The sequence below is a fragment of the Barbus barbus genome, assembly GCF_936440315.1.
Source record: "Barbus barbus genome assembly, chromosome: 49".
NCBI lineage: Eukaryota > Metazoa > Chordata > Actinopteri > Cypriniformes > Cyprinidae > Barbus > Barbus barbus.
This window is the reverse complement of record NC_136727.1, coordinates 20,915,268-20,939,850: the sequence shown is the minus strand read 5'-3', so window position 1 is coordinate 20,939,850 and position 24,583 is coordinate 20,915,268. Positions and strand designations below refer to the sequence as shown.

Genomic DNA, 24,583 nt, shown 5'->3' with positions numbered 1-24,583 from the left:
ACCATTTAATTTGAGTAAAACTAGCATCATATCATACACACACAGAACTTTAGAAGTATTCACGGCAACCCGTCAAAATAAAAGTTCGGTTTAACTTCGCCTATTAAAGACCGTGTGCCAGAAATAGGCTATATTACTATTATTTAGTAGAATGTACATAATACTACTACTTACTACTACTGAAAATAAAATAATCACAAAATATTTTAATTTTAATAGTAAATCCCCTTCATTTGCCAAAAATGTAAATGTTTAATTTTCATTAATTCAAATATAAATGAATTAAAATTGTTTTATGCCTTCATCTGATATCCAGTAAAATTTAAATACACAACACAGAATTTCTGAGGGGGAAAACACATTTCATAAGGCTACTGTAAGAATAAATAAAAATTGTTTGTATGCATTCAAATAATAGACATGCTAAAACACAGAATTTGGTAACAATAAAACATAAGGTGAGAAAAAAATTTCATAGGGCCCTATATCTGGAAATATTTTGGTTATGAAGAATAACCAAATGAGAATATCAACAAATATAACTTTGGATTTTAATTAGTACATGTATTAGTAAACATTAGTTTCAATTAACATTTAACTAAGATTAATAAAAGATTAATAAATAAATGCAGTACCTCAAGACATTTTTTTTGTTCATGTAAAATATACCGCATGTTCTCGACTTGTTACATTTATCTTTAAATTAAAAAAATTACCCCCTTAATATTGTGGCAGTTTTTTTCTCCGTGGTATCGAAAATGGTATCGAGTATCGATATTTTTCAAGGTATCGTATCGAACTTAGAAATTCCAGTATCGTGACAACACTACTAGACTTCATCACGTAATGTATGCGTGCACTCCGTAGCGGTTTTGTTTTGTTTTTGCAAAACACTCAATGTCAAATTGCACATCGTTAAAACAACAATTACGATATTAAATCGCAGACACCCCTATTTCTGAGTTATGTTTGTGAAGTAATTTGTAAATGGAAATGCACAGTCTGTAAAACTTTCCCACCAATTTCTTTGTCTTTGAATCTACATGCATTCCTAAGGACTGCAGTGTTGTTATTTTAATGTTTTATTTGTAAAATAATCACAATATGCATCTATGAAAAACTAAGTGTCAAGACTATTTCAGATGCTGGAATTCTTGTAGATTTCTGTCCTCCAAATAGTAAAAGTGTTCATATTATTACTGTATGTGTGTGTGTGTGTGTGTGTATGTGTATGTGTATGTATATATATATATATATATATATATATATGCGGTCAAACGATTAATCGCATCCAAAATAAACATTTTTGTTTACATAATATGTGTGTGTACTGTGTATATTTAGTATGTATATATAAATATATTTCATAAAAATTAGTTGTTTATATATTAAAAATATATAATATAAATTATATGAATATAAATATATAGATATACGTAAATATTTTCTAAATATATACTGTATGTGTGTGTATTTATACATAATAAATATACACATATGTAAACAAAAAAACTTTTATTTTGCATGCGATTAATCACTAGTAATAATAACAGCACTAGTATATAAAACAATAAATATGTATCTGCTCACCTCTCTTCCGGTTAAAACATGGCGGGCAAGTTTGACTTTAGCAAAGTTCCCTTTGCCGATGGTTTTGAGGAGTCTGTAGTTCCCGATGTGAGGCTGTTCGTCTGTGATGGACGCCACTGAGTTGCGGCAGCGCGGGAGACTCTGTCGACTCGCTGATTTGGTGGGTGGTGCTGGTGTGTCCGTGTAGCCATCGACAGACGTGTGCTGAGAGACGAAAGGAAAGGGTGGTCAAATGACATGTAAACAAAAAACTAAATCTGGCAGTGTAACAAGTTTTCCAAAAATTATGACATTAAAAAAAAAAAAAAAAATGCACTCACACTCAACCTTTCTATACTCCTATAATATCCAAATACATTTTCAAAACTACAAAAAAGTGTTGATATAATTAAACTATTATTTAAATAACATTGACATATGATATTTGAAATTATTTCGATTCATTTCGATTGTGGATTTCATGCATCATATCAACACTTGTGTGGTGTTATTGCTGGATTTCAGATTTTGCTGACAAGTAAATCAAATCTATCTGTAAATATATGCATGTATAAATTCATTTTATTTTGATTTGGTTAACTTTTTGTCTACTAAAACTGCATTACAAAATCAAGTTACTAAACCTCAAAATAATATGAAAAACCATTGAAACAACAGGTTGGACCATAAGGCAGACTGCATTCACTTTTAAATGGTGTGCGAGTAATACCTATTTGTTTATATAAATCTGTGCCAAATGTGTAATATAATAAAAGAGTGTTGTTTTTTAAGCATTCCATTAGAAATATATTCTGGAGTAACTTGTACTGAACGGGGTTGTTCTCAGAACGCATTCTTCTATTTCAATGCGCTACTTTAAATTGCTTTTCTATGTAAACAGGAGCTCTATGGATATGACCACTGCGTCTTGAATCTTTTGCAGCATCTCGCAAACAAAGCTAAAAGAAAATCAGCTTTTACACGCAGCGCAGCTAAACAATGTCATTTCCAAAACAGTGGACAAATCAGAAGACCCCAGAGGCATAAAATGCATCCCCTTTAAAGAATAGCATCACACTATCATCCATTAAAGCAGGACGTTTCCAACAAACTTATCACCTTCAACAACAACAAAGTAAAACTTTTCAATTGTAGGAATCTGTACACATTCAGATGTGTTTGGCTGTTATTTTGTGCCTTTTTTTTCAGCATCTCACGCCATGAGCATTTTTTTAAAGATAACACATCACATTAAAAATGGTTTAACTTTTAAAAGTGTGTCAAGACCCCTGCATTCGGTTTCATTCTGTTGCACTCAGTCTGGCCGCTTCTGAACACACACACACAGAATTAGTCTAATGTGAATGTCATGAACATGACTCTGAATGAGTGTCACAGTACAAGACTCCCTTAAGGCCTTTGCTTCCCTAGCACTTTTAGAGCTCAGCCAAACAATTACATCAATGTGACGAAAGCACTGGAGCTGGTTAACTTCAGCTAGACCGCAGTAGAAATCTGCCGGTCAATATACAGAAGCTACTGGATAAAGTGGAAAATGAGCGGAGACCTTCAGCCTGAAGCACAGAGAGCACTTATAACAGAATCCATTACCAGAGGAGCGCTGGGACCACAGGAGTGGAGCTTCATTTACCTGAGACGGTGTCTACGCCAGGAAACCTGATCGGTTTGGTTTTAAGCTACATAAGAATGGAAAAGCCTTGTTGAAAATGACTTCCCGCATCCAATAAATATTATTTGACTTTAAACTTGCTTATTATGAAAGAAGAAACAGAGTGCTTACATACATGACTGGTCAGTGATTTGTTTTTTTCAGAATGAGAACAAAAACTGTTGGTTTCATTCATTTTTAATGACTTTTCAAACCGTTCAGCTCACCAACCACAGTAATGACACAACTAAAAACCATTAGGAGTTATACATGCAGCATACAGCACAGCAGGTAACGTTGAACCCTTAGCAGTAAAATAACGCCTCTCGTTCACTACGGGTGGCGATATACCGGTAGACACGATTAACTGGTAGAAATGTGTCGCTCATTAGAGATTTTTGACTATTGTCTCTCTCAGAAACGTTTTTTTAATACCTAGCACATCCCGTAGTTTAGCAACAGTAGACTGCGTTTTACAACAATCATGTTAACTTTGTACAAACCAGTATGAATAGTAAAGATATTAAACGGGTTTTGTACCGTTTTTCATTTGATGTCACAATGAAATGTGCATAGTGACAGATCTCACCAGAAACGTCGACAGATCCAGTTATGGCATTTTGATGAAATATTACAAGGTGCAAAAATCTGAAACATACACGTGGATGAATTGCTCACAATAAGATCTATAACGTGTGTTTGCAAACTAGGTGAATTTTCATTTCCATGCCGACTTTCAAACCTTACACACCCCAATTCATTAACTATAAGACGCTAAACAACTAGAGTCTCTCACCCATCCCTAACACAAACTACACAAACTACAGAGTACATTTCCCTGAGAAGAAACACAATGGTAGGACTTTCAAGACAAACTGACTGGCCTGAACGAAGGTTGTGTCCAGACCTCAGTGAATGGAAGAGCCTGTTGTGAATAGCTGCTGAGTCACTTGTACAGTAAAGTCCTGTGACTCTGGTGAACTGAGGATGACCTGTGCTATAGAACACAATAAAACACAAATGGAACAGCGTCCATCACTCTAACACTAGAGAAAAGACCTCCTCTAGTGGTCTTACTATCACCGTGTCTCCTCTATTGTTCCTCGTGGCACACAACAACATTAAGGTAACCCAATAAAGATCTCATCCATTTGCCCTGGTCAATACGCCATCTTTACTGCCTCACAATGAAGGTTAGTTTAAGGGCACGAATGTCACGTGTTCAATGCATGTTAAGCTTTATCAGCAACATTTGAGGCATAATGTTAACTTGAACTCATGCCTGTTTACAGTAATGATGGTCTATGAGTCCAGCATTATGGAGGGTTTAAAAGGGTTTGGAATTTTGTCAAATTTTACTGAATTACTGAATATTTCAGCACCGAATTACTCTTCATTTCTAGGCAATTTTTATTTTTAAGTGAGAGGATAAAGTCAAAAATATTTTCTTTGGTATGATTTCCAACATCATGTCAATAATGTTTAAGGTTAGTGCGTCGACAGCGCAACTGCGCTCACGGCAACCCGAGTTCGATTCCCGTCTCGAGGTCCTTTGCCGAACCCACCCCCTCTCTCCTCCCAGTGCTTTCCTGTCATCTCTCTACTGTCCTATCTATAAAAAAATCTATGCCCTTTTCTAGAAAAATTTCAAGTAAAAAGTACAAACATATTTTACATACAACATGAATGCATGTTTTTTAACCTGTTTTTCCCTATTAAATATTTTAGTAATTATCTTAAATTAGATATCATTCAAAAGCCTAAACACTCAATTTATCCTGTGAAAAGAGTTTGGAAATTGGGCATTGCAACCCTTTTAGCAGGCTCCTCCCCCTAGCGGGCAGTGTCGAGTGTCATATTACAAAACGAAGGCTACTACAATAATAAGGCAAACTCGGTGATCCTAATCCCGTCCGATTACGAACGTCTGTGATTGCCAATTCAATTTCTTTCACAATGCGTTTCCTTGTGTTTTGGCTAATGTGAATTAACGTATATTTTCTTGCCGTGTGCATTTTTTATATGTTTCCCTCTCGGCAAAGAACACAACAAAAAACAGTAATAAAATGAAGAGCCAGATCACGTAACGTTGAACTCTTAATACTGGCTACTGTAATATCAGCGTCAGGTAAGATTACTCGCGTTCATTTCTGCACTCAATTACGTACATTTTACAAAAATTAAACATGGTTTTACTACAAATTAGGGCTGTGCAATTAATCACATGCGATTGTCATGCACATCTTGTCAGTAAAGCCGGTTCCGTGATTAGCAGTAAATTATTAGCGGCATTAAATGAATCGCCTGCGATAATGAACGCGATATTGCCAAGCTTGTCAGTGAACTACGGCTCGGTGTAGTAAATGCCGCTCCATCTGAAAGCAGGGGATGGCGATTTACTGATTTACTTAAAAATAAAATAGTTAAACTAAAGTAACCACACATTAACCATGGGTTTGCTATTTTCTAACCATATAGCTTCACAGTGGTATTTGTAGTAAAATGACTATACGCAATGATACAGTGCTCGTGATCTCTGCAATACCCAGATGTACAAAACAGACGCATTCATGAAAATCACAGATGTCAGGTGATAAGAATCAAAACTCAAACATAGTTTAGAAAACTAGTCCCGACCAAATAGGGCTTTTGGTGGTATATTATGTGATTTAAGCAACAGACGTTTAAAAAAAAATTGTAACAGGAAAATGCATCAAATCAATCAATAAATCAAATGAAAGTTTGGGTGTCACCCAGTGCCTATTTTTGGTATAGCACCTAAAAATCTCACAGGAACCTCATTTTTTGTGATATGAACTTCAAATTTGGAACATAACTTGGACATATGGCTTCAATTTTTTTACAGTTTTAGATTCCAAAATATTTAGTAAAATATCCATTTTATATGAAATAAAATATTAGTACAGTACATTTTCTTTATAGTAAATTTAAAAGAATTAAAACTTTACACTTTCATTGTATTTAGGTCATTTTACCAAATCCATGTCATCCTTGTTACCCACATCAAAAACTGTTACTTTTTAGAGTTGACAATAACAGGTTTGATGATTTGCTCATTTCTAGCTAATGGTCAAGTTCACAAAAATTATTATTTAAAATATTTAATTGACTTATGTAATATTGATGAAATACATAGTATTGGTATGTTTATATTAATTCTATGTTTGATTATTTCTTAGGGACGATTTCGTGGATTGCCCCGTTTGCATTTAAATCGCTTTCACTTGTGAAATAATCTTGATTGTCTTCTTTAAAAGAGACCAACCTCAGGTCTCTATTCCAAAGCGTTCATTAATTACAACCATTTGCGTTAAGACTTTAAATAGACTATATTTTCAAGTTAGAAAGTTTTTTTTTTTTTAAATTGATGAATATCATTAAGCTTTCAGGGAATTGCACCACATGACATTGTATAACCTTTCCTTTTCATAAAAAGATCAAATTATCTTTATGACATTTATTGATTTGACACAATCTTGCAGGTCTTCTGGGTCCTCTCTATGATATCATTTCCTGCTTTAAGATTATTATTTTTTTCTTCATGCATGCTGGCTGCCACAAGCCATTCCTGGGTGTAAAGACACAACTTTCTTTTATGGCCATTTATTTTTTAGCTTAGCAGTCAAATAAGGTCACGGCTCCCCTAAACAAGGACAATAGGCTAGTTTGGTGTTAGTGATGCCTTGCCTTGAATAGAAAACTATTTTTGACATCAATGCAAGCAGAATTCAGTATTACAAAAAGCTAAAGCACATTTATACTCAACAAAGAAGCTATTAGAACACGCATGTGGAGCTTTGAAGAAACAGAGAGGAATCTGGCCGCTCTGACACAAACCAAAATAACTCAAATCTGGCTGGACTCCTAAAACTTGCCACCACACCAGCATTCAGGCCGTGTGATTTACTCAATAAGTCACTCCTGAAGCCTCAAGAAACGAAACTAGGATCCACATTATCTTGCATTTTGAGCACAATGGCAAAAAGCCCAATCCAGGCCTTGACAATCAGCATTCAGTGTAACTGGTGACTCAGCGAGGTATCGAATGATCCAAACACATGATACCCAATGCTGCCCAGGAGAAGATTTTGCACTTGGAGAAGGCTATACAGGCAAAACTGAATAATTCTGTAAAATAGCCCATTGCTTCTGAATTATTAGTGCATTTATATATGCGCTTTCATCCTTATTTTTATTAAAGGAGATGACGTGATTTTGTTTTCCTTTCTCTTTGGAGTGTTACAAGCTGTTTGTACATATATAAGATCTGTAAAGTCGCAAAGATTAAAGTCTCAAACCCAAAGAGATATTCTTTATAAAAGTTATGACTCTGCCAAGCCCCCCTAAAACACCACATTTAAACACGCCCCCACATATCTACATCACTACTGAAAGATTTGCAAAACACCACCCAAATGTTTAAACAAAGAGAGAAGACATAACTTTTATTCTCGCTGTAGTATTGTTGCCGCCATCGCCATGTCGTCAAGATGCTGTGTGTTTCCAAATATGGTAAGGGGTGTCACACACTTGAGGTATTCGGCCAATCACAATGCACTGGATAGCTGGCCAATCAGAGCACATTGCGCTTTTTAGAACCATGAACTTTGTAAAAAATAGGGATGCACCGATACCGATACTGGTATCGGGTATCGGGTCGATACTGAGCTCATGTACTCGTACTCGTACTCGTTAAAATGCCCCGATACTAAACGCCGATACCACGCATGTGATCAGTGCCATATTCAGACAAAGAAACACCAACAACAGAAAAACAGACAGCAGAATGTAGTTATTAGAGATTAAGGATGTCTAAAAATGTACATGCAATGAATATAATGTTAAACATTCAGTATTAATGCCTGTATAGCTGATGTGAGCAAGCTGATAAGCGAAACACGCTGAGTGGATCCAGCGCGCCGGCGGCGCAGATGCGCGAGCTTGTCGAGTGAATATCCCTTTCTCACAGATATCACTGGAAAGTTTGTACTTCGGTCGGAAATGTCAAAAACGAGTAAGTAAAACAATGCACAAGTTACTTAACAGTAGGGAGAGAGAGATAGAGAGAGCGCGCGCGCACTTCTGTGGTGTGATCTTTATTGATGTTCGCTCAGCACGCATCATTTGAATTAAAACTAAATCGTAAATATATGACAACATATAGGGGCATTCATTCACTTTAAACATCATTTATTTTTAACCTTAAGCATTGAACACGAGTGAAACACAAGTGAAACTATCAGCCTGTGTGAAATGCGCTAGGCTGTTCTGTACTTGTCCCTTTCATCTGCTCCGGTACACATAAGTGCGCGCGCTGTGCGTGTTTTCCTTGCTTCATGCGTGTTTCTGCAATTATATGGCTTTGAAATCTAAATGTTTCAGATGAAAAAAAAATAAAAATAAAATTCTATATCTGAAAATTATTGATTTATAACGAGTGGTTCCCTGCATAATTGCAGCAAAAAGCGTGGTTACAGCACTGAGCCGCTGCAATGGAGCAGCTCTAATGCCATTTAAGATGATGTACCATAGAGCAAATAAATAAAGAAAAAATTAACAGTGAAAGTAACAAAAAATTGTAAATTACATTTTAATGGGCATAATTAAGTGTGAAAAACAACTGAAGGATATACAGTCAAACCAAAAATTATTCAGAGACCAGATGTAATTTTTTATTTTTTTTACTAGTGGGTGCAGGACACTATAGTTAATTTAAGTAACTGAGGATAGCAAAATAAAGTAAACTGTGACAAATTATACCCAAAAATTCTTCATACAGTGGACTACCAGTAAAATTTATACAAAAGTGAGACCAAAAATTATTCAGACCAAGTAATGGAAAAAATGTAAATTCAGGCTTTCATGAAGCTGGTTGACAGCATGCCCAGGAGACTACAGGCTGCCATTAAGGCTAAGGGTGGCCCGACAAAGTATTGATAGTTGTGTAAATATTGTCATACCAACAGCTGTCTGAATAATTTTGATTGATTGATAGAAAGGTATTATCAAGCTATATTTGTTCTGACACAGTTTAACTTGGAGTTCTTGTAATATTTTATTAGCATTTTCTAAACTATAGCGAATAAAATGTGAGAAATGTTGAAGGTGTCTGAATAAATTTTGGTTTGACAGTATCTATTTGATAAATGAAGTTAATCAACTAACATTTTACATACTCATTTGTTTTCTTTACCCAATATTTTAAAAATGTAAAAATACAATAAAAATATTGGCATCGGTACTCGGTATCGGCAAGTACCAAAAATTAAAGTATCGGTATCGGGCGAGTACTGGGAAAAGTGGTATCGGTGCATCCCTAGTAAAAAAAACAAAATTTGACGCGGTTCAGAAAGACGGGGGGAGCAAAAATAATGTACAGTATGTGGAAAATAATGTGCTTTTTGTACCTTAAACTGCGTAAACATTGCATTACACCAAAAAATAATATTTTTTGCATCGTCATATGACCCCTTTAAATTAGACCAAAATAATATTTTAAACAAAAGTGCTTTACTGCTTAATATTTAAAAAGAAAACAAACTTGTCCACCAACAAAATCATGTGGTTAAGTCAAAAGACAAAAATAAATAATTTGACCTTTTTAAAAAATCACAAGGCATGTGGTGTGACTTCCCAAAAACGTATAAATAATTTTACCTTAAAAAAACATCTCTGCAAATTACGATGACCCCAATGTTCATTAAATATTAAAGAGATAGTTCGGCCAAAAATGAAAATGTGATGTTTATCTGCTTGCCCCCAGGGCATCCAAGATGTAGGTGACTTTGTTTCTTCAGTAGAACACAAACGAAGATTTTTAGCTCAAATCGTTGCAGTCTGTCAGTCATATAAATGGCAGTCAATGGGATCCACGGCTTTGAGAGACAAAAAAACATACATAGACAAAACCAAATTAAACCCTGTGGCTCGTGATGATACATTGAGGTCTAAAGACACGAAACGATGGGTCTGTGCGAGAAACTGAACAGTATTTATATAATTTTTTACCTCTGATCCACCGCAATGTCCAACTGTCCTGTGCGCGTTCACAACATCCGGCGCGTGACGGGTCAACGTGCTCAGGCATAGTACTGGAGTGTGAACCGGAGCTAGACAGAGATAAACTACAACTAGAAGGGAGACTTCCATCTCTCTTCTTCCCCTTCCCCTTTAATTAATAATAATGATTACCAAAACTGTATTCTATAACCTATTTGCTATACCAGTGTCCCTCAGGAAACTAAATAAACGGGGAAGTGATCTAAACAATGAGTGAGGTATACTATGCCACAGCACATTGACAAGTCACGCGTAGGCCTGTCACGATAACAACTTTTTATTGTGCGATATATTGCGATAAGCAATAGTCATTTTAAAGACCATTTTATGCCACTGCATATATAATCATAATGTAACAGCATAATAATGCAAGAAGGCCTACACACTTCCAAATGACAACAAACTTTATTTTTAAGAATCTTTAGACCATGGAAATTAAGTATCAAATTATTAGATACTTGAATAAATAGTAAATAAACATTTTCTAACAAAAAGTGCAAAGTAACATGCACAAAGAACTTGAGATTTTTCCATCTACAGATTTTTCCCTGTCCTTCTTTTCTCTGTAAATTAAGGATGCACACCATTGCTGAAAAACAATCACTACTTAGCAGTCAGATGTCCGTATGCACAGAATCCTAAACAAGACCATATATCTGCAGATTAAACTTTTTGTAGAAGCTTTTTTTAAATTTGAACTAGCACCTCATGACTACACCACGTTATGTATGAGAAGCTGCAAGAGACACGGGTGCAAGTGGAATGTACAAAACATGGTGACAATCATTTTTAAGTAAATATAATGGGCGATATATTGAGGTTATGTAAATATATTGCGTGATAAGTCGATATATTGATTATTGCGACAGGCCTAGTCACGCGCCGGATGTTGTGAACGCACTCAGGACATTTGGACACCGCGGTGGATCAGAGGTCAGTTTCTTGCACAGACCGATTGTTTCGTGTCACGTGTAAACCGGTCACGAGCCTCGCGGTTTAATTTGGTTTTGTCGGTGTATGTTTTTTTTGTCTCTGAAAGCCGTGGGTCCCATTGACTGCCATTATATGACTGACAGACTGCAACGGTTAGAGTTAAAAATCTTTGTTTGTGTTCTACTGAAGAAACAAAGTCACATACATCTTGGATGGGGGCAAGCAGATAATCATCAAATTTTCATTTTTGGGTGAACTATCCCTTTAACACTGATACAGGTAGCTCCAGTTATATTTTATGCAAATATATTGATCTAATATTTGTATTTGTTGACAGGTTATGTCATAGCATCATCATTAAGCTCTCTTTAGTCAGTAAGTTCGGTTTGAGATCATCATTATTTTGATTGTCGTTACTCGTCTCCCACCATGAGCACTTCAGTAAGTCAACATGTCAAGTAAAAGAAGTTAAAACTTTTAAAAAGAACTGCATTCAGTTCCATTCTGCTGCACTGCATCTCAAAAACACACTGTTTGAAAGGCCCCTTAGAAGGCATCCAGGCAGCTCACTGGGTTTTAGAACAGCTCAAATTTGATCAGAAGCCACAGATAAATGGTGAACCCTGAAGAGAACACCGATGAGATGAAGCAGCTGCAGTTTTCCAGACTTTCATGACACCGCAGCATCAGCATTCCTGCTTTAGCATGACAATGAACACACTGCCTGGACAAAAACATTCCGACAAGGTGCGATCTCCGTAAACACATCACCCCGCTCACTCACACACACACACACACACACACACACACACACGTCTCTTTAAAGCACTCCCTTCTCTCGCAGCCTTTCCACTGATACACAACTGCTGTAAAAGTGAAAGCCTTCCAATGCGCGTCTGCAAGAACTCTCTAAAGCACCCTGAATCACATTTGTTTTGATGGTGACGGCTTTGATTGATCCCTGCATCACTTTCACTTCCATACTCTGTTGTTGAAACATACTATAAGCAAGTAAATGAATGGAAAAACACTTCTAGCAGGCTCGATTTCATGCCTCACTGCTTTCTGAAATGCAACAGTAACATTTACACACTTGCAAGCATATATTGCATTCTCAGGGTGGCCACAAGGGGAGCTATAGCATCACACTGATAGATTCATTTGCATCTGCTTGTTTCCACCTCCACCAGTCACATTATTTTACAGCAGTGAATTACGCAACAAAAGGCCGTTTTACACCGAGCACGATGCAAAAAAACGAGGCAAATCACAGACAAATGGTCCATTTTTCGATGCAAAAGCGTTGTCGCGCAGAATTTTCGCGTTCAGTGTGAAAAGGCCTTTTGGCATGTTTACACCTGGTATTAAGATGTGTTTTTGTCAAACCGATCACAAGTGGATGTGTAAATGGGGTCTAATTGTTTTTAGCTTGTCTACTTTTGACTACTTCCAGAGGTAGTCGAAAATCGTAAGTTTGGCTTGAAGGGAATTGTTTTTTTTTAAAAAGCACAATGTTTTCCTACCATCCCTTATTCTTATGCTACCTTCACGTGCTATCTGAATTATCATAAATACGAGTTTCCTAATCAGACAGTAGACGTGAATGCCTCTCAAGTCATGTTTACTACTGGATAATTTTGACGCCAGTTTCTGAGTTGGGCGGCCCATAAACTGTAAACATGGTGGAGGGGACAACCAATGCTGCTGTCAATGCTATTCAATGCTAGTTTTTTTTTTTCCCACAACAACTACATCACTTTGTCTTGTTGCTAAAGTAGTGTATTTATATATATATTCTATACATATTATATGAACAATCATTTGAAGCATACTGTATGTTTTATAAATAGTGAAAGAAGCATGTATTTGACCGATATTCCAGAATGGTCAGAAAGCTGACTATTAGAGATGCGTGGATCAGCTCGAAAGTCACACGAATCCGCTGCTTCAAATAAATTATCCACCTATATTGTTCTCTGATTTAGATATCCGCCCAGACTTGAACCCGCACCGATTAAAATGATTCTTAAGCCCCGTTCACACCAAGAACGATAACGATAACGATATTAGCGTCCACACCAGCAGAAAATATTGTCTGTTATTCTAAGCGCACGCTCGTCTGCCGCTTTAAATTCTCCAGTTCGTTATAGCAGGATGGATTCTGCTTGGCTCTCAATGTTTTTATCGTTCATCAGCTGGAAAAAATCGTTCTGGAAGTGATTCCAACAATATCGTTTCTCTGTGCTTTTATCGTTATAGTTGTGCTGCAGACTCTGCTATTCTTTAATATTGAGAACAATTTTTAGTAGGGATGCATCGATCCGATACGCAGTATCGGTAACGACTCCGATACGGCCATTTTCTGCGGCTCGGGTATCGGTCAGACGAGACCGATCCAAATCCAATATTTTGCGTATACTATTCTGTATTATTGTTAACCCCCACGAAAGCACAAAAACATTATAAAGCACCATAAAGTTTTTGTGCACTATATTTCAAGTGTTCTGAAGCTGTTCCATAGTTTAATCTGAGGTACAGATGAATATTTAAGTCTTTAAATTCAAGTTCAGGTAAACTCTTCTCTCCGCCGCGGCTGTCTGTCATCCTGCGTGTCGCGTTCGGTTACTACAGTCAAACTCTCTTCAAGAGCGCACAGTTACTGAGGTTTAAAACTGTTAAAAGAAAAGGCTTAATAAACTTACGCACAGATTTAACTACGCATCAATATCTCTTCCCTTTGTACTGTGAGCGTTTCTATGCGGACTCAGAGAGCTGTGCGCAGACTCCATGTCGCTTCAAGCGCATCATTCAGTGCATAGGATGCACATAAGCGCTTTCTGCTGCTCTATATTGGAGCCTTACATATTATAATACTTTTGCGCAATGAAAGATTATTAACAGTCTTTCTTGTTCTGTCCTATCGATCTTATGTTGCTGCCTTCATTACTGTGCTATAGATTTAAAAGAAATGTCTTTTAATTTTATAGTAGCCTATATTTTTATATATAAATGTATTTGCTTGTTTTTTCATGAAGGTATTTTACAACAATTCAAAGAGCAATGTGTATAATTTCTAAATCTATAATTTCACCAGATTTAGTCCTACACATTCACTTTTAATTGTAAATAAAAATGTTTCACTAGGTTTTATAAAATTGTGCACCCATGATTTTTCTAGAGTATCTTTTCCTGTTTTATAAACCAAGTTTAGTTATAGTATTTTTGTCATAGATTATGATATACTTTTTCATTTGTTATTTTTCATTAAAATGACGTTATCTATATGTAGTAGATTGTGTTTAACACACAAAAGAGTAACACACAGAAGTATAGAAATTCTACATTCTACAGAAATTCTAAAAAACTGCGCTGGTATCGGATTGGATTGGTATCGGCAGATACTCTGTATCGATTCTGAAAAAATGGTATCGATGCTTCCCTAATTTTTAGAACTATACCTTTATCGTTATCTTCCTTGGTGTGAACAGGCCTTTAGTTTTGCATTATGATATGATGAATGGTTCATTTTTAACAGCAGATTCAGTGACGTGACAGCTGATCTGCGCATCACTGCACATGTCTGCGGCGCATTAAGCAGGATTTATACTTTCGCCTGGCTCCACATAGACGCTCTGAAGTCATGCATCTTCGGAAGCGGAGCTTTGCGGAAAGTTACAAAAAATGCCAACGTGAAATGTGGTTGCGCATACTCAAAGACTGATAGCAGCCACTCTAGTCTATGCTTGTGTTTGTACCGGCCACACCGCTGCACATTTCGGAAGCATCCCAAAATCTCGTAGTCTCGCGAACTAGGCACCGTGTGGAGAAACCCTCTACATTGAAAGTTAAAGTGAAAATGACGTGGCATACAGCCAAGTACGGTGACCCATACTCGGAATTCATGCTCTGCATTTAACCCATCCAAAGTACACACACACACACACACACACAGCAGTGAACACACACACACAGCAGTGAACACACACCCGGAGCAGTGGGCAGCATTTATGCTGCGGCACCCGGGGAGCAGTTGGGGGTTCGGTGTCTTGCTCAAGGGCACCTCAGTCGTGGTATTGAGGGTGGAGAGAGCGCTGTACATTCACTCCCCCCACCTACAATCCCTGCCGGCCGGGGGCTCGAACTCGCAACCTTTCGATTACGAGTCCGACTCTCTAACCATTAGGCCACGACTTCCCCTAAGTCGACTAAATTATGTCTAATATGAGCCACTGTGCATTTTATATTTCTCTTATTAGTAGATTTTTACATTTTACAAACATATACATACACATATATATATATATATTAGCCTGGAGAGCAAACTAAAAAGTTTACAAGCCAATGGCGATTCAATTGCCAAGGTGTCCGTAGAGGGTTGGGTAGGATGGAACAAACCTTGGAGTCGTAAGAGGTAACAGTAACGTAATATGCTAATAATAGGCTGCTTTTAAATTAAAAAATGATCTAGCGAGGTGAATGTTTATTTGATTGTAAACCAATGAGATGCTACATTTTATTCTTTCTGACAACAAATCACTTGAATGTGACAAGCTCGTAATCATGACTTCACAAGAGGGAAATAGGACATTTTTGATGGCACGTGAAGGCAGCATAAAACAAACCCACAGCGTTCTGAGCAGAGACAAAAGTTGCTGCGCTCTATACAGTATCATTTTCTGTTGTCTCCTTTTGCGTTCATATGTAATTTGCATGAGCTCATTTCACAATATTGGATCGAAAGAAATTCCGAGTATGGGTCACCATACTCGGCCACACACCACTTCCCTTTCCCCCCTTTTTTTAAAAGGCCTATACATGCGCTCACCCATAGATCCTCCCCTCAAAGAAATCAGACTAGAAAGTGGACAAAAGAGTGCGTAACAAATTGTACAGTTATATCCTTATGTGTAAATGTTTCAAATCCATGTTATTTTTTTCTATTTTGCATAATGGTTCAGTTCTGACAGTAAGCAATTATCCACTACACACTTTACAGACTTCACTGAAATCTTGGGCAGGATGTAAAATTCTCAATTAAATAAAACAATTCTGATTAAAAATCCGATTAACTGAAGAAATCAATTAATCGATTAATAAAATCCATCAAAATAATAGTTAGTTATGGCCCTACAACCCATAAATGAGAAGAGCGTGGGATACCATTGTTTATCATTTCTGCAGAATTTTAAATGAAGTAAAAGGTCACATAACTCATTCTCCCATAACTTTTTAGTGATCCTGAAGACCTTGATTATCTTGTTCAAGTGTATTTGATCAGGGTTGGAGTTAAACTCTGCAGGAAAGTTTACCTCAAGGGCCAGAGTTGAGAATAGCTGATAATAAATTATTGCATTAATTGACCAAAAAGCCAAGTAATTGTTCAAACAATTGAAATAATACTGGTCAATTACCAAAATAACTAGTCCTTGCAGCCCTGTTCTTCCATTACTGAGACCACTTGGACTTCCTGTGCTTCTGTTCATGTTCTCCAATTCACGCACAGACAGTAAGTCAGCTGCGATGGAGGAGGTGAGAGCGTCTTACAGTTTGACAGCTGCATTGATTATAACAGAGGAGTGCACTGATATCCATAACCCTTTGACCTCTGCGAGGACACACTGCAGACAGAAGTGCTTTACAACACTCCCTCCTCTTATCCACATATCAGCCCGTCTGCGACTACAACAGATAAGAGTGAATGCAAACCAAGCAAGAAAACTGAATCAATATCTACTAACTATTTCAAACTCTTCTTCTTTAGGTGTATACAACTCGTATCATGAGCTCACTGCATACAAACTCAGGAGTCTGCAACACCTATAATGCATTTAAAGAAATGATTCACTGAGAAATTAAAACTCTGTCATCATTTACTCACCCTTGTGTCTTTCCAAACCTGTATGACTCCTCTTCTGTGGAACACAAAGAAGATATTTTGAAGAACATAAACCAAAGAATATTGGTGCCCATTGACTTCCATTGTATGGAGAAAAAAAAAAAAAAAAGAGGCATTTCTCAAAATATCATCTTTTGTGCTTCACAAAAAAAACAGTCATATAGAGTTGGAGCAATATGACAAAATTTAAATTATATCGTTAGTCACAGGAGTTTTTTTGTTTTTATTCTTGAAAACGGAAATATACACATTATATATATATATATATATATACATATATATATATATATATATGTGTGTGTGTGTGTGTATATATACAAGTACTGGGCAACAACTAATTACAATTAATCGCATCCAAAATAAAACTTTTTGTGTGTGTACTGTGTATATTTATTGTGTATATATAGACACACATACAGTATATATTTTGAAAATATTTACATGTATATATTTAATATAATTTATATTATACATAAATATATTTAATATATAAACATAAAATTTTTCTTAAATATATACTGTATGTATGTGCATTCCTATATACATAAACATACACAGTACACATGCATGTACACAAAAACTTGTAAATCAGTTTAAAACTCATATGCTTCATTTTTCATATGCTACAGGAAGTTACAGTCCAAGCAGTGTAAAACATGTTTAGTGGCTATGCAAAAGACGTTCGATTTAAATATTCAAAACTGAGGAGGGAAAAATGTGAAAGTGTAAGAATCCGTCACTAAAACCCATGATCAGCAATCACACACAAACTCTTTTAATTTAATTGCGATAGCAGTACTGATATGGTGAGATGTTCAGAGCCAATGACAGCAATCTTTAGACGTTTCCTCCACTGATTCAGCATAAATTACTTCCATTAATGGCCCACACCACACACCCAGACGACCTCTGAGCATTTCTGTGCTTTTCATTAATCACGGCCTGTAACAGCCCCTCTGTGACCATTATCACTCCCACAGGCCGCAGACCTGATCCTGACTGAGAGTCTGCTGCATCACTGGAGGATTTTAACACAAGTACAGGAATCCTTTACATAAGCACTGCAGGCCTATAACCTGAGATGACATTAAACCCACAGGGGCTTTATAAGTAACTTACTGATCAAGATCATTCCCGTGGTGCTGGCAATGAATATTTCCTTTATGAATCAAGTTTGTGAATCTTGTTAGTGACGAAATGCAAAAATCCCAAAACCACGCTGCATTTCCTCATAGCTTCAAATCACATTTATTTCATGATAGACTGATATTTCTGGAAGGAAAACAAATTGCCCAACAGCATTTAAAGACTTAGGGGCTCAAACGATGTGGACAATTCAGTCAATTATAACTAAAAATTCTGGCAAAAAAAAAAAAAAGGCTTATGAGAACACTGTGAACATTTATGGTGATTTTGTCTACTAAGAACTAAGATTGTTAAAAAAAAAAAAAAAAAAAAAAAGCATAACACCTTCCCAGTGCAGCAAAACAGGCCGAATGAAAATGCAAACTCATTGTGACAGTAGGTGTCGCTTACAGAAAAGCAGACAGAGTAGTGCACAAATGTTCATTTCTGGCTTCCGCTTGTGTGTTTCACAGAAAGATAAGCAGCAGATTACATCCAAACCTGAAGTGACAAAGCAATAAAAACTCTTATCACTTCCTTCTTAAGTTGTCCTAAACAGCTGAGAAAAGCAACCGGGCATTACTGTTACCAAATTCTGTGCGAGTAGCCCCATCCACAGTTAAATCTGATTGGTCCAAATTCACACTTAAATCCAAATCGCTATAAACCCCGTGTGAACGCAGTGTGAAGGCTGGAACGACAAGGCGGCGAGTAAAATATCATTTTTGGGTCAAGTATTTCTTAAACTTGAGTGTTATTTCTGCTTGTGTCAGTCCAAATATCTACCAACAACTTTGTCAGGAGATAAATACCTTGTAAAATAACTGCATTTCATTCTAGCATTTGATTTTCTACAACAATTAGCGGTTATTCATTTGTATTAAGAATATCGACTGCATGTCACTGAAAAAAAACACATGTAATAAACTCTAAAGCAGGCCTACTGAGCTTATTATATATGTGTCCCTGCAGCACAAAAGCAGTCATGAGTAACACAGGTATATCTGTAGCAATAGACAACAATACATTGTATGGGTCAAAATTATACATTTCTCTTTTATGCCAAAAATCATTAGGATATTAAGATCATGTTCCATGAAGATATTTTGTAAATTTCCAACCGTAAATATATCAAAACTTCATTTTTGATTAGTAATATGCATTGCTAAGAACTTAATTTGAACAACTTTAAAGGTGATTTTCTTAATATTTAGATTTTTTTACTCCCTCAGACTCCAGATTTTCAAATAGTTGCATCTCAGACAAATATTGTCCTATCATAACAAACCATACATCAATGGAAATATTATATACAGCTTTCAGATGATGTAGAAATCTCAATTTCAACAAAACTGACCCTCATGACTGGTTTTGTGGTCCAGTGTCACATTAATTCTAATGCAGTTACATGTAACCAGTAAGAAAATAGGTTTAGCATGAGCTTGCATACTATGATGGGACATGGATGTGATTTGAGCAGATCATCAGTGTGTTGCATTGGTTAACACAGCATCAGACGCACCTGAGCAATCCATGCGGTCACACAAACAAATATAACTCGAATAATGGCTTTAAATCAACACTGGACACGATCATCAACCCGAGTAAACATTCAACCAATCCGGCTCGTGAAACCATTGTGTCCGCGTCAACGAAACCACAAGAACGCAAAGGAGAACAAACGCGTGATCATCGTGAATGTTAAAGCGGAGGGATACATGTATCTTTGACTTACATTCTCGGCGTCGCGCTCGTTAACGGTGGGCAATGGCGTTCTGGTCGACATCTTGTGTTTACAGGCCGCTCGCTCCAGCACCGGCGCTCGGTACAGCACAGCCGGGCTTAGCCAAGATAGCGCGGAAGATACGGATATCCGATGCCCGTCACACCGGCATGTCTCCTGGCCTTCGACCTACGATGCGGCGGCTTTATAACATCCAGGAGCGGCCCGCGTCAGCCGCGAGCGAGCTAGAGAGAGACGGAGCGACGCGACGCTGCGGATGCGCGGACAGAGAGAGAGAGTGTGTGTGGAGCCCAGGCTCCTGCATTGATCCACCCTGATAGAAACACACACACACACAGAGAGAGAGAGAGAGAGAGAGAGAGAGAGAGAGGGAGGGAGAGGGGGGGGCGGCGATGATAGACTCGGAGCTTCTGTCGGTAAATAATAAATCTATTAGTTTGTATGGCTATTTAACCCTTGCATTTGATTTAATATATATATATATATATATATATATATATATATATATATATATATATATATATATATATATATATATATATATATATATATAGTTGTATTATATTAATTGCAGATCTTTGCACATGCTTTGTCATGACAAGCTATTGCAATCAATGCTTCATTTTGAGACTATGTCATGTTTGGGGAAAGTGCATGAACCTGCACTGCTAAACTGTCTTAAAATAAGCTCCTCACTATAATATGCCTCTCTACATTTGATCTGCATCACCACCTAATGGATTTAAAACAGTACTGCGTTTCTGACACCATCTCATTAAAAGCTTCAGGGATTTTTTATTTATTTTTATTTTTTTATGAAGCACAACAAATTAAATTTTATGTTGGGAATATAATCAATAGATTATGAGGTCTCACAATTGTTCCTGTTAACCATCCTCCACACCGCCAGAGGGAGACATCATCTGACTTCTAGAAGTGCTAAAACATACTGTACTAGACTATAATTATTTATTGTTTGACTGTCTGTCTGAATACACTTAATTTTGCATGGCCAAATACAGGGGTTTGACAAACCCATTGTGAAATCCTTGCAATTATCTTTAATTTATCCTTTGTTGTCTATATTCTCTCATTGTTTGTGTCAGTGTACTATAAGTTGTGTTCAGTACAAGCATTCTGTGAAATAATATGCTTGTTAGACATCCAAAACGGATAAATCATGGTAGCCCGTTTAGTGTTTGAAGAACAATAGTCTTTACGATTATGACTGCTGTTGCAAAGCATGGCGAGAATTCATTGGCGAAGAAGAATAAAATTAAAAGTGAATGATAGGGACTGTCAAACGCTCAGGACTGTGTCCAAATACAGATCTGCAGTCTTGAAGACCCTGTTTCCATCACAGAGATCTTCACAAAGCCAGCATCCATGAAAGATCATCAGCAGAAGACAACTGCTAAAGTGTGAAAAAGATGACCATTGTCATTAAACCTAGGTCAGGGGTGCCCGACCCTGTTCCTGGAGATCTACCTTCCTGCAGAGCTCAGCTCCAACCCTGATCAAACACACCTGTATCAAGTGCTCCTTCAGATCCTAATTAGCTGGTTCAGGTGTGTTTGATCAGGGTTGGAGCTGAACTCTCCGGGAACAGGGTTGGGCACCCCTGACCTAGACAGATGAAGGACATCAAGATGAACTTCAGGATCTGCCTCAGTCACCTGACTCATGATCAAACCACAGTTTTGGAGAGAAGAGCGAGAAGCCGATTCCCTTCTTCAGATGTTCATTCAACTGGAGACTATTCAAAAGATTTATGAACCTATTCCAAGAAGTTTGGAAGCTGTATTAAAGGCAAATGGTGGTAAAACACCATAAAATAATATTGCATATTTCCCAGGTCTAACCCCTGTGGGCTTTAAGGGATTGAATAAAGCATGATCGAGCATGTAAAGATGACTCTTTAAAAGGTTCATTTAACTCAAGAATGGCCATCACTAACTAAAAGACTGCTCCTGAAGTCTGTGGCAGTGATGCCTCCCTCCCACCAAAGCTTAAGGAAGACTTCTTTCTGGTCCAGAACCACCTTTTCTTCAGTAAAACATTTCCTCCAGAAAATCAGAAACTCCAGCCCTCACCACTTCATACAAGAGCACTTCAGAGAGTATACAGCTGCAAGCTGTTTCTGGAAATGGGAAAATGTCAGCCATGACCAATGAGCTTCTTACAAGCTATATGGCACATATAAGGTAGCTTACTTTTGCTACATTTGTTTTTTTCACATTTACAAAACATGAAATCAAAACAAGCTTTGTTAAAAAGTGAAATTTTATTGCAACAGCAGAGTATGTGACAGAAGCGTTCGTTCACTTTTTTTTTTTCCAGAGTCAAGAATACCTCTGAATTTTTATAGAAACCGATATGTAACGTGTGGGTAGCAATTACAAGATAAAACACTGAACTCTTACTAAGCAATAAAACACTATAAATGTGTATATATATATATAAAAAAATCATTCGAGGCTTTCCAAGTCATAACATACAGCATACTAAAATCAAGACATCCTTCATTTTACAGGCACTTGAAATTTGAACTCAATGAAAAGTCGTCTTATTAACAGTTTTCTCGACAGTCTGTTTCTATGAGTACTTCTGAATTATATAAAAAGGTCATAAACATAATTAAAAAAGTCATAAACAGTACCTTTCTGTACATTGAACAAACAGGACCTTTTAAATAAATTAAGAGGCTCCCGAGACAATCCTTCTAAAATATAAAATTGGTCAGTGCATGGTTTGGTATTACAAACGCACTATATTTTACTATATTTCAACGATTTGAGTGGGCAAACTCAAACTGAGAAGTGACAGGGCAGCTTTTGGTACAAACCCCATTAAGAACCAAATGTTTGAGAAACCCTCTAAACATAACATATATTTATAAAAGAAATGGTGGAAAATATATCAAATTCCAAGTCCTTTTGTTCTTGAGGCAAGACGCTGAATCTGAATGTTTAAGAAGGAGGGTTTTGAACCATGGCTTGCAGGTCGATCCGTTTCTCTCACACTTTACTTTCAGAGGGCAGATCGCTGAGGGCGGCGGCGATGTCGCTGAAAGACAGTCTGTCTTTGGGGCTGGCGGCCCAACAGCGCACCATCAGCTTGAAGACCCGAGATGGACACCCCTGAGGGGGAGACAACTTCAGCTTCCCTTCCTGCAGAGCTGTAGAGACACAAATAAAGAACATTAGGAAGAAATCATAACCATAAGTCAATAAGGGGTGTAATGGTACACGCATTCGTACTGAAAATTTTGATTGTGTATCAACCAAATACAGCATTGTTTTAACCACTGTGTGAGTGGAACTTCAATGGAAACTTCCAGTTTTATATATTGTTACTTTTGATAAGAAACAGTCTCATCTTTCAAATGATGTCCTTTTAATGTCGTTTTGGTGCTCTTTGATGTGGTGTGACAGATCGCTGTATAAACGCCTCGGTTAACCGCTTTACTACTAGTTATAACACAAAATAAACATGAATGAACATCTCATGCCTCATGTAATCACTCAATCAGTGTTTCAACTGCGGAAAGACGTCAATACACAGCTTCTAAACAAAATGTTACATAGCATTTCATTTACCTCAGGCAAGTCATCAGTGTCCACAGCTTGTTAGCTCGCTAGAGAAATACGGTCTACAGAAGAGCATTTCACGAAATATTAGATACAGTTGTGGTCAGAATTATTGGAACCCTTGGTAAATATGATCAAAGAAGACTGTGAAAATTAACCTGCTTTGTTAATCCTTTTGATCTTTTATTTAAAAAAAAAATCACAAAAAGCTAACCGTTCATTGGATAATAAGAATTTAAAATGGGGGGAAATATCATTATGAAATAAATGTTTTTCTCAAACACACGTTGGACACAATTATTGGCACCTTTTTATTCAATACTTTTTGAAACCTCCATTTGCCAGTTCAGCAGCTCTAAATGTTCTCCTATAATGCCTGATGAGGTTAGAGAACACCTGACAAGAGATCAGAGACCATTCCTTCATCCAGAATCTCTCCAGATCCTTTAGATTCCCAGCTCCATGATGGTGCTTCTTCTCTTCAGTTCACCTCACTCATTTTCTACAGGGTTCAGGTCAGAGGACTGGAATGGCCAGCAGAAGCTTGGTTTTGTGCTCAGTGACACATTTTTGTGTTGTTTTTGAGGTTTGTGTTTGGATTATTGTACGGTTGGAAGATCCAAACATGGCCCATTATAAGATTTCTAATTGAATTAGTCACTTATTGATTTTTTATCTGTTGGTATTTGATAGAATCCATGATGCCATGTGTCTGAACAAGATGTCCAGGACCTCCAGCAGAAATATAGGTCCACAACATAAAAAATACAGCAGTATATTTCATTGTACACATGGGGTACTTTTTATCTCTGTGTTCACCAAACCCATCTTGAGTGTTTGCTGCTCAAAAGCTCATTTTTTAGTTTCATCTGACCATAGAAGCCAGTCCCATTTGAAGTGCCAGTCCTGTCTGATAACTGAATATGCTGGAGATTGTTTTTGGATGAGCTAGGAGAATTTTTCTTGAAATCCTCCCA

General features: G+C 37.0%; 2 protein-coding genes across 3 annotated transcripts in view; both read right to left on the bottom strand.

Moving 5' to 3' along the window:
- The window catches only part of LOC306867762 (serine/threonine-protein kinase MARK1-like), a 65,387-nt gene extending 45,027 nt beyond the window's left edge, over positions 1-20,360 (bottom strand). The window contains exons 1-2 of one of the 2 annotated variants that reach the window (XM_079413620.1): positions 20,008-20,360; positions 1,591-1,794 (exon numbers count right to left, since the gene is read on the bottom strand). In XM_079413620.1, the coding sequence (XP_079269746.1) occupies positions 1,591-1,794; positions 20,008-20,058 (255 nt within the window). In that variant the 5' untranslated portion in view covers positions 20,059-20,360. The remainder of the gene's footprint in view (positions 1-1,590; positions 1,795-20,007) is intronic. The other variant, XM_079413621.1, reaches the window with a different exon arrangement.
- A 1,924-nt stretch (positions 20,361-22,284) lies between these two features.
- The window catches only part of LOC306867759 (inactive tyrosine-protein kinase 7-like), a 51,582-nt gene continuing 49,283 nt past the window's right edge, over positions 22,285-24,583 (bottom strand). Inside the window, exon 20 of the mRNA XM_079413614.1 lies at positions 22,285-23,194. Within this exon, the coding sequence (XP_079269740.1) occupies positions 23,034-23,194 (161 nt within the window). The 3' untranslated portion in view covers positions 22,285-23,033. The remainder of the gene's footprint in view (positions 23,195-24,583) is intronic.